Consider the following 11,448-nt stretch of genomic DNA (forward strand, 5'->3'; position numbering starts at 1 on the left):
GGAGTTTTACAGATTCCCGAATCAGAAATGAGGCAGAGCTGACTGAGTGCTCCTCTATAAGCCCACCTTTTATCTGACTCTATCAGGATATTTAACCTTCCCAGCCACAGACGAGGTAGCAGAGGCTATTGTCCGCACAGACTTCAGAGGTTAGCATACAGAGAAACAGTAAGAAGTAATGTCTTTGTTCCTATTCTGCCCTTCAGAGAAACTTAGAATTTTATCGTCCTGAGGCTCCCCCACCAGGTTTGTATGCAGCGAACGATGCCACTGGTGCATTCCCTTCTCTACCACTCACCCAGTCAAGGCTTTGTAAATGTAAGTGCTTTTTCTAAAGAACCTGTCATTCTGCGGATTCCCTGAATAATGAATTAAATACAGTCTGACAGGTGTTCGGCAACAAACGTGTGGGATTCATGATTTGCCACAAAAAGGTGTTGTGCTTTCAAGCAGCATTCTGGAAATGAGGAATTCTTTTCCAGAAGCCTCCTGGTCGACTTTTCCTGCTCTCGCCTTGGCCAAACTCAGATCGAGGTCCATTTCCTAAGGGGCACGCAGCCGACTGGATTGGACGAGGCAGCCTCTGGGCCCCAACGGCCACCAGCGGGGTGCCCGTCCCCGGGACCAGCGCAGGACCGTCGGCTCGCTTGCACCATGCAGGATTCGACGTCGGCCACAGAATGACAGGGGACACACATGCCTGCTCAACGGGCCACGGACCCCACGCACTGGACCAGGGAGGGAGAGGTGCCACACTCACGGAGACTCAATTTCTTTTGCACAGCGTCTGACATTTATTGAAAAGAAGGAAAAGACGTTTGTCCAGGTAGTGTAGAAGAGCCGGGCAGAGTGCAGGGCTTAATTACTGTGTTGAACAAAAGGCACACGTCAGAGAGACAGCCGCGAATTGAGAAGAGAACTGGATTGTGGGCAAAACTAACAGGTCCACAGGAGGAAACGAGTGACTGGATTTGGCTGCCAGGCACCCCTGGGACCCGGCGGCCATCTGGCAGGAGCAGAAGAGGTCTCCGGGAGGTGGGAGGGAGTGGGTCCCGCTGCAGGTGAGAGGCCGGCCCGGCCCTCCAGCCGGGGCGCGGTGGGTGGCGAGCTGCTGGAATCGCTGGCCAGGGGCCAGGGGCCAGGGGCCAGGAGCCAGGGGCCAGGGGCCAGGGGCCGTGGCCGGCTCAGACGCTTGTCGGCTGAGTCCAGATGGCTGCGGGCCGCAGTGTGTCGGCGGTGTGCGCTGGGTGGCGACGGCGGCCCGGCCTCAGCGCGGGTCTCCGCGCGCGGCGCCGCAGGCCTGGCGGTCAGTCTGGCGGAGGCGGCCCGCAGCGGCCGGGCTGTGGGTGGTCTGTCCGGCGTGGAACGGGAGCCCAGCCCGCAGCTGGAGCGCGGGCCCGAGGCCAAGTGTGCTGCGCGGGAGGGGCCCGGCCGGCCGCAGGGGGCGGCGGCGCGCTCCCGAGCGGGGCCCGGCGGCGGCAGCGGGGACCTGGAGCGCTATTCCTGGAACAAAGGCAAGCACTACGCGGGAGGGGACAGCAGCGCGGGGGAGAGCGCGGCCGCGCGATCGCGGCGAGGGGGAGGGAGGGCGAGGCGCGGCGAGGCGCCGCCCGCGGCCATCTGCGCGGCGGCGACGGGCGCAGCGCACCCTCCCCCGAGCACCCGCCCCCAGGCCCGAGGGGCTCCCGGCCTAGAAGTCCTCGTCCTCCACCCAGCCAAACACCCGCTTCATCTCGGCCAGGAAGCCCCGGTAATCATGGAGGAGGGGGCTCTCCTTCCTGATGTAGGGGATCACCCACTGCAGGGCCGGCCCCGTGAGGCGGGTGATGAGGAACGTCACCTTCAGGGCATCGCTGGAGAACAGGGTCTCGTCCACTAACATGTAGGCGCCCGTCTGCACGATGAACTCCGGGAGGCGGTCGGTGTCGCCGTCAAAGGTCTCGGGGAAGGGAATCGGGTTCCTCCACCGCCGCGTCTGGGGCCGCAGGGGCAGGGCCAGGAGGGCCTTGATCAGCTGCACTCGGCCGTCCATCGCGCCGCGCTCCCGCTCGCGCTGGTCGGGCTGGGCTGGGCTGGGCTGTGCGGGGCGGGGCGGGGCTGTGCTGGGCGGGGAGGCGTGGCGGGAAGTGCGTGTGCGCGGAGGCAGGCCCGGGGCGGGGGGGGGGGGGGCGAAGGCGGGACTGGCGCCGGCTCCGCCCACGAGGCCGGGTGGTCGCTAGGGCGCAGGCGTGACGGAGTGGTGGGTGCCCTAGGGCGCGAGCGCACCGGGTGGGTCGGGCCTAAAGGCCGCTCGGGGAGGCGGGGTCAGAATGGAGGGGTGGGGCCGAGATTGTCCTCGCGGGCTGCGGGCGGTAAGAGAGGGGCGGGGCCAGGGGAGGAGCCCAAGTCACCAGGTCTTAGGTGTGGGCGGAGTCAGCTGCACGTGGGGAAGAGCGGGCCAAGTGCTTCCTAGTTGAGGAGTGCTTCTGGTGCACACCGTGCCTGCAGGCCACCCGCCCTTTCGAGTTCCTTCGCCGACCCATTGCCTCTGGATGCCCCTTGCATGAGCTGCTGCGGCCACTTTTTGCTGCTTATACATCTTGTCGGCCAGAGTTTATTGGCACCCAGGCTGCAGATGTTGATTTAACTATCATAATCCAGAGAGCATATTTAAGAATGATGCACCAGGACTGGGGCATGTAAGAAGAGTTGGACGTTAAGAAATCTCTTAATATGCTATATTAAGAGGCAGAAAGAGAATAATCAGTATGGAAACTGAAAGACAAAAGAGTGGTTGGATGCTTTCCAACCATGACTTTATACATGTTCGTACATCAAGAAAAAGGGAAAAGAGTAAGATCTCAACATATTGGAAAGGAGGGGCACCTGGCTGGCTCAGGCAGTATAGTGTGCAACTCTTTTTTTTTTTTTAAGTTTATTAATTGTGTGTGAGAGAGAGAGAGCTAGCAGGGGAGGGGCAGAGAGAGAGAGAGAGAGAGAGAGAGAATCCCAGTCAGGAACCACGCTGTCAGCACTGAGTCCAGGGGGCTCCATCTCATGAACTGGAAGATCATGACCTGAGCTGACTGAAATCAAGAGTCTGATGCTTAACTGACTGAACCACCCAGGCAGCCCAGAGTATGCAACTCTTGATCTCGGGGTTGTGACTTCAAGCCTCACGTTAGGTTTAGTGCTTACTTTTAAAAAATTGGAAAGGGGGGCGCCTGGGTGGCTCAGTCGGTTGAGCGTGCGGCTTTGGCTCAGGTCATGGTCTCACGGTTTGTGAGTTCGAGCCCCGCGTTGCGCTCTGTGCTGACAGCTCGGGGCCTGGAGCCTGTTTCAGATTCTGTGTCTCCCTCTCTCTCTGCTCCTCCCCTGCTCATGCTCTGTCTCTCTCTCTCAAAAATAAAGAAACATTTAAAAAAAATTTAAAATAAATAAATAAAAAATAAAAAATTGGAAAGGATACGGGGAAGTTTGCCATTCGAGATTAATATAAATGTATCACCAGCTTTCATATATACAGGAAACAATCGGATAAAATGTACAATGCTGTTAAACACCCTATTCTGGGCTCATGGGTGACGGAGGGGTGGGTGCCCTAGGGCACTAGCCGAGGGGAGCATGGGGCGGGGGGGGGGGGGGGGGGGAGGGTCAGGCCTAATGGCTTTGCAGGGAGGCAGGGTCAGAATGAAGGGGCGGGGCCCAAGGTTCTCAAGGCGGCAGCTAGTGAGGGGAGAGGCCGGGGGAGGAGCCCAGAATCTGTGACTCTCCCTGGTGCAGGCAGGGCTTGTTACAGGTGAACTTGGGTGGGGTCCTTTTCTGGGGGTTGAGGAGTCCTTCCTTCTCACCTTTTCAAGCCTAGCGTATCTAGGCGTATCTAGTCCGTATTTGCGGACTCTCGTATCTGGACATCACTTGAGGGAGGATTTTCGAACACTGTTTCCCGCTTAATCATGCATTTCTCAGCTAGAGAAGCGTTGTACAGCAGGTTGTAAATATGGCTGCTTTGCAGCATAATGGGAAAGCCCCAAATATTTGCAAATGTTATCTAGAACCCCGTATTCAAAGAATGATGTTCCATGACCAGTTAATGTAAAGAGGTTTAAATGATAAGAAATCACTTAATTTGATATATAGGAGACCAAAAGAGGATTATCGGTATAGAAACAAAGAGACAAAAGTGAGCGGTGTTGAATGCTTTCCAAAAATGACGTTGCACACTTCCGTGCGGAAGAGTAAGGAAAGGAATAACTGAGAGCTTAACCGATTGAAGGAAGGGAAACCATTACAGGTTATATCTGATTTCATTTGTATTGTTGAGTACAAAATTAATATAAATTCGTCACCAGCTTTCATATGTGGAGAAAGTAACCAGTTAAAGTAGATAGTGGTGTTAATGAGTCAATTCTAAGAAAGCAATCAAAAAGAAACAGTGCCTTGTGCTGTACTCGAATAATTGTAAAAGCCACTTAAAAACATTGTTAAATGCTAAAGAAGGATACAAAAAAAAAAAAAAATAAGCAAGCAGAAATGCATGACCAGGTCTGATACAGAATGGTACAACCCTTTACGGATGTTAGTTTTCCCTGTGTGAGGAAACGTGGACTGCGGTGGTACCCGGAGAGGTGCCCATGCGGCCTCAGTGAGAAGGTCAAAGACTTGACCCAGCTGGAACTGCATGAGCTACAGAGCCAGCGGCTCCCGCATACCAATAAGGTGACAACAAATCTGCCTCCACCTGCTTGAGTTGCACCAGCGCCTGGGTCCCCATGACCTTTCCCGGGCAACGTATCCATTGTGGACCTAGCTAACCCAAAATTACTCACAAGTAAAAAAGAAAAGAAAACATTTAAAAATCAGAAAATGATAGTTTTCTGACACTGGACCTCAAGCAGCTGGGGTAGTGTTCCCTAAGGGTGAAACAGCCCCTCAGGTGAACCCTGGGGGTTGCCTCAGCTTGCTGTCAGGACCAAACACCCCAGCCTGCCTGTTTTATTTGTTGGTTTGTGTGCTTATGTGTGTTGCGGGGGGAGGGGGGTTCTGTTTGTTTATACCTGCTGATCTCAAATGGAAAGCAGATGTCAGAAATCTCCACGTCTCTCATAGTTTTCTTGAGCTTCTTGCCCTGGAGAGCCTATCTTCCTATTGAGGGTGTTTGATACACTCACCCCCCACCCCCGGAATGTCTGTTTCCCGGGTCCAGACCCCCTCCATCCAGGCTGGGGCCTCTGATTGCCACTGAAAATCTCTCTGGGGAGTTAGAGCAGGGGGCACCAACCTTAAGTATTCCCTGCTATGTGGATGGTGACAGCTCAGAGAATCTCTGACAGCTGAAGGAAGCTACCGTACGCTTGGCTGGTATCAATGCAAAATAAACACACCCTTTTCGAAATTTTCAAAGAGAAAGGAAAAGAGTTATTCCAGCCCACGTTGGGACAGCTGCCCAAGCTACACAATCTTCACGAAGAAGAGAGTGTTCTGGGGAAAGAACATTTGGTGCAGGGTTATACATGTTTTTTATATAAAGTCACAAGTCATCATGAGGAAGAACATTCCAGAAACTTACAGACTTCAATGTTTTTCATATATGCAAGGCTGTATGATTATAATCTTACGGGAACCAGGGAGGGATTTTGTTGTTGTTGTTGCTTTTCTTGTTTCTGTGTTTGGAATGCGCTTTTTTCTTTTTTTAAAAATGAATCATAAATAAATGTTAAAAAAAATTAAAAAAAAAAAAAAAGGGGGCGCCTGGGTGGCACAGTCGGTTAAGTGTCCGACTTCAGCTCAGGTCACGATCTCGTGGTCCGTGAGTTCGAGCCCCGCATCGGGCTCTGGGCTGATGGCTCAGAGCCTGGAGCCTGCTTCCGATTCTGTGTCTCCTTCTCTCTCTGCCCCTCCCCCCTTCATGCTCTGTCTCTCTCTGTCTCAAAAGTAAATAAATGTTAAAAAAAATTAAAAAAAAATGAACCAGACATATAATGTGTGTTCAGGGCAGAGACAAAGCCCATGCTTTGAGGTTTTGCCAAGTCATTTTGACCTAGTATAGCTTCCCGGGGAGCCCAGGAGCAGGGCCCACAAACATTAAAAGTTGACAATTTCCTTTATCACTGAGCAGCCAACGGAGCCAGGCACCCATGCCACATCTGAATTTTGACAAAGATTCATTCCTGGATCCTCATCACAAGCTTGGAAAGGCCATCTGTTGCCACCTGTGGCTGTGCCAGTGCTAATATAGAGTCTCGTTAGTAATAATACCCACATGTCACTGGCCATCTGCTCACCTAACCCCTCAGTCCCTTGCAAACTGCTCGCCACCCAGAAAGGCATTTCTGAGACTCCCTGGGGAGAGGGACACACACGATGGGGACCAGTGTACTGTTTGAGGTGAGGGTGAGCGTAGCTGGGTAAGGGTGGCTTGCAGCCCAGTGGACAACCCATTCCTTAAGACAGAGAGGGTGATGATGGGGATTGTTTATAAATATAGTTCCAGCTGCCACGGGAGACCCGGAGCACGCTGCATGCTAAGGAGCTCTGCGGGCAGGACAGGAGACGTTACAGCTTCGGCCCCTCTCAACTGAACGGCAAGAACAGAGCTGTCACCTGAAGCCCAAGATCCTTATGAGATCCCAGGGAGAGACCTGTGCCCCCCTGCCCAGAGGGACACATCTTTCATCAGAACAAACTGCCACAGGGGCGCCGGGGTGGCTCAGTGGGTTAAGCGTCCGACTTCGGCTCAAGTCATGATCTCGCGGTCTGTGAGTTTGAGCCCCGTGTTGGGCTGTGTACTGCCAGCCCAGATCTTGGAGCCTGTTTCAGATTCTGTGTCTCCTTCTCTCTCTGACCCTTCCCCCATTCATGCTCTGTCTCTCTTTGTCCCCAAAATAAACAAACGTTAAAAAAAATAGAAAAAAAAAAAAAAAAGAGAACAGACTGCCACAATCTTACTCTCCCTTCCCATCAGCGGAGATTTTAATGACGACAATGATAAGGCTATTTGATGAATGTTTAAATCCTACAGAGGACATGCAGTTTTAGTTCTTTGGAACTTTTACACAAGTAGTGGGAAATGTATTGACATTTTTAAGGGACAGTGTACAAATAATCTTCACTGGCCTGCCTCTCTGGACTCTGCCCTTACTAAGACTTTATAAGACCAGGTAGTGTGGTGCAATGAGAAATATTTCAGACTTAGTGGACCAAGATTCTATTACAGTCTTGACCAGGAATTAACCGCATGCTTGCTGTTTCTACTTTTGATTCTCGTGACTTCAGAATTGACCTTGGGCAGACCCAGGCTGGTCATCCCACCCCTGCCTTATTCTAGCAGGAACAGAAGATGCCCCATCACCCCCACAATATCTGAACATGTATTTGTGATCATTATGAAGTGGCCACTTTTCATCGGAAGGTGTCAGATTATCTACTACCTTTCTTACCTTACCAAGGTTTGCTCCTTGTTTGCTCCTGACAGCAAGGGGAGAACTTCAGTTCTGGCTTGGAGACCCCTTACACCTGCTACCAACCCCCTGACCTCAGTGCCTCCAATTACAGAGCTCAGAGCTCTGCCCTGCTATACACCCTTGATGTATACCACATACTTCCTTGATCACATTTGTATACATTGCAAATGATAACAATCTACAAGCGGGAGCTTCGCCAACAGCAACACAAAATGTCACTGGAGGAGCGCAAGCATTTTTACAAAATCCAAGAAAGCAAACCAACGAGCAAGTGTCACAAGAACAGGAACAAAGGTAGCTCGGGAGAAATCACCAGTTGGTCACCTAAGTAACACTCTCAAAAGAAATGGCATTAATGAGACTTAGCAGGAAATCACTCAGTCTTGGGGGTCTAGTTCAGTACTCTAAACTTAGTAGGACGAAGACTGTGATTGGCTCAACTAGGGTGAGGCAACCAGTATCAAACCAAATAGCTATGGCCAGGGGACTGTCACACAAGGGTGTGTGGGGAGTGGGCAGTTCTCAGAGAAGAGGTGCCTGCTAGAGAGAGAATCTCAAGCAGGCTCCATGCCCAGCATGGAGGCTGACGGGGGGCTCCACCCCATGACCCTGGGGTCATGACCTGAGCCACAATCAAGAGTCGGATGCTCAACCAACTGAGCCACCCAGGCGCCCCTCCGTGTTAGTTTATTAACATAAAAAATGTTCTTTCATGGAGGGAAGAAATTGGACGGTTTTTTTAAAGTGTAATTAATATACAATGTTATATTAGTTTCAGGTGTTTCCTTTTTTAAAAAAAATGTAAATGTTTATTTTTGAGAGAGAGAGAGAGAGCACGAGCTGGGGAGGGGCAGAGAGAGAGGGAGACACAGAATCTGAAGCAGGCTCCAGGCTCTGAGCTGTCAGCACAGAGCCCGGCACGGGGCTCGAACCCATGAACTGTGAGATCATGACCTGACCTGAAGTCGGACGCTCAACGTACTGAGCCACCCAGGCGCCCCTCAGGTGTTTTCTTTTTACAAGAACGTGGAGAACAAAGCCAAAAAATGATAGGTTCGACAGTGAGTTGAATCCAAGTAATGACTGAGAAGACGTTTGTGTTTGTGTGTGTGTGTGTGTGTGTGTGTGTGTGTTTAATGGCCCTAAGAATGGATCTATAAAAATATAAGAAAAATAAATTAAGAGTCTAGAAGATTAATTGTAAATAACATGTTTCTTAAGGGGCAGTTTTTAAAAAACATTTTTAATGTTTATTTTTGAGAGAGAGAGAGAGAGAGCGAGCGACAGAGAGAGGGAGACACAGCATCCGAAGCAGGCTCCAGGCTCTGAGCTGTCAGCACAGAGCCCGACGCGGGGCTCGAACTCATGAACTGTGAGATCATGACCTGAACCGAAGTCGCACACTCAACCGACTGAGCCACCCAGGTGCTCCAAGGAGCAGTTTTTAAATTTTCAGGAAGCTGAGAGTATACTTGAAAATTGTAGCGATTCCAGCAACTCTGCCTGATTCATCCTGCCCTGGGTACATTTGTTCACTGTAATATTAGTCCCAACTATGCTGTTGGAGCTGCGAATTGGATGATTTTATATAAAGCCTGAAAAACAAACTCCACGACTGCCAAATTCAAGTGAAAATCACAGCTGTGTCGACATGACAAGTTAGAGTTCGAAAAATATCACTTGATGCACTTTTCCAAGGCTTGTGTGTGTTAGGAGAAGCAGGAGTCTAAAAGGCTGGCCTCGCTGTTCCTAGAACTCTCCGAACAAACCATTGAACCACGCTGCACCAAATCAGTAGATGTCATCTGAAGAGAGACCAAGAAAAAGGCTGATTTGCATGGATTCAAACCGGACAAAAAAAGTCACACCCTGCAATTCAGTGCAGTTATCTCTCACAAATGTAATAATAACAATAACCATATAAATTTTCACTATTCCAATATATACTGCTAATGATAATATGAATTCAAATTTAATTTCATTAAGAAAGTAAATCTCAGGGGCGCCTGGGCGGCTGGCTCAGTCCATTGAGTAGCTGACTCTCTGAGCTGATAACGTGGAGCCTGCTTGGGATTCTCTCTCCCTGTATCTCTGCCCCTCCACTGCTCACTCTCTCTGTCTCTCTCAGAATAAATAAATACACTTAAAAAAAAAAAAAGAAAAGAAATCTCAGTCGTGTCATTTCTAAGATTTTTTTCTTTCTAATGAGAATTATTGAAACTAATACTTTGATGTTCATCAGTGCAGTCCTGTGTTTAATATTGTGCCCCTGGTTCATTGGGCTGTGTTTTTTAAAGATTTTATTTTTAAGCAATCTTGACACCCAACGTGGGGCTCGAGCTTAAAGCCACAAGAGTCACATACTCCACTGACGAAGTCAGTCAGGTGCCCCAATTGTGCTTATCTTTTAACTTTTTTTAACGTTTATTTATTATTAAGAGACAGAGAGAGACAGAGCATGAGCATGGGAGGGACAGAGACGGGGGAGACACAGAATCTGAAGCAGGCTCGAGTCTCTGAGCTGTCAGCACAGAGCCTGATGAGGGCTCAAACCCACAAACCGCGAGATCATGACCTGAGCTGAAGTCGGACGCTTAGCCGACGGAGCCACCCAGGCGCCCCATTGTGCTTATCTTTTAATTGAAATATAATTGACATACCATGTAATGTTAGTTTCAAGTGTACAACATCTTGATTCGACAATTCCATGTGTTACTCAAGGCTCATCACAAATGTCACCGTATAACGTTATTAAAATATTATTGACTGTATTCCCTATGCTGTACTTTTCACCTCTGTGACCTATTTCTTCGATAAGTGGAAGTTTGTGCCCCTTAATCCCCCTCACCTCATTTGCCCATCACCAGTTTGTTCTCTGTAGACTCTGCGAGTCTGTTTGTGTGGTGCTTGTTTTTTATGATTACTTCTCATCTTCATAGTAGTTAGTGCTGAACAACAGCTGTGCTCATCTACACTGTAGAATGCATCAACCAACAATTCAAATTACTCCTGCAACTCTATTTGAGCTTGAGAATTACGACTTCCATACTTCAAGAAGTTCCCCTGGTAATACAGCTGCTTTATGAAGAAACACAACGGGTTAAGAGGAAAAAAACAGACAGAGAGATCCCCTTTGGAAACTACTGGAATTCAAATGGTGCCCTCCTCACCCCTGACTCACTACATATGAGAGTAAAGAAAAGTATATATGCTTAGGGCTTTAAAAAAAAAAAAAAGGTCTCATTTTCGTCTGTTTTTTTCCCCTTTCTTTCATTAACGCAATGTTCATTTTGCACATAAGACCTTAGATTGATTTACAAAAACACCCTGTGTAATGAATTCTCACCTACCAGGGATCTTAGATACCCATCTGGAGGAAAGAGTGCATAAGTCAGTAGGCCCCAATGGCTGGCACTCATGTGCAATCATCTGCCACTTGCCTTAAAGTGTTCACTACCAAATTCTTGTACTTTCAAATACATATTCCTTCTTTTTTCCCAATTTATGTAAACTAAAAAAGACCCCCAAACAATTCACTCATTTCTCCCACCCCAAATCTGCTTCTGGCATCCACAAATCTGTCCTCTGTATCTATGAGCTAAGTTTTTCTTTTTAAATGTTTGTTTATTTTGAGAGAGACAGCGAGTGAGCAAGGAAGGGGCAGAGAGAGAGAGAGAGAATCCCAAACAGGTTCCACACTGATAGCACAGAGACTGATGCAGGGCTCAAACCCACGAACAATGAGATCATGACCTGAGCCGAAACCAAGAGTCAGATGCTTAACTGACTGAGCCACACAAATATATATATATATATACATATATATGTATATATATTACTAAATATATATTTTACTATATATGTATATTATGTGCATGTATATTTCAATTCCACATATAAGAGAAATCATACGGTATTTGTCTTCTGCTCTTTGACTTATTTCAGTTAGCACAGTGGAGGTCTATCCATGTTGCAAATGGCAAGATTTCCTTCTTTTTCAATGGTT

The 11,448-nt window shown here is 49.0% G+C and overlaps 1 protein-coding gene across 1 annotated transcript; it reads right to left on the bottom strand.

Annotated features, from left to right (window-relative positions):
- Window positions 1–770: 770 nt before the first annotated feature.
- RTL8C (retrotransposon Gag like 8C) lies at window positions 771–2,087 on the bottom strand. The gene has a single exon (XM_045050982.1). The coding sequence runs from the start codon at window positions 2,030–2,032 to the stop codon at window positions 1,691–1,693; it is 342 nt and encodes a 113-aa protein (XP_044906917.1). The 5' UTR covers window positions 2,033–2,087; the 3' UTR covers window positions 771–1,690.
- Window positions 2,088–11,448: the final 9,361 nt, after the last annotated feature.

The sequence above is a fragment of the Felis catus genome, chromosome X (assembly GCF_018350175.1).
Source record: "Felis catus isolate Fca126 chromosome X, F.catus_Fca126_mat1.0, whole genome shotgun sequence".
In the NCBI taxonomy this organism is placed as follows: domain Eukaryota; kingdom Metazoa; phylum Chordata; class Mammalia; order Carnivora; family Felidae; genus Felis; species Felis catus.

Excerpts from the sequence above, each read along its gene's own strand:
- RTL8C (XM_045050982.1), bottom strand. The coding sequence starts at position 2,032 with ATGGACGGCCGAGTGCAGCTGATCAAGGCCCTCCTGGCCCTGCCCCTG.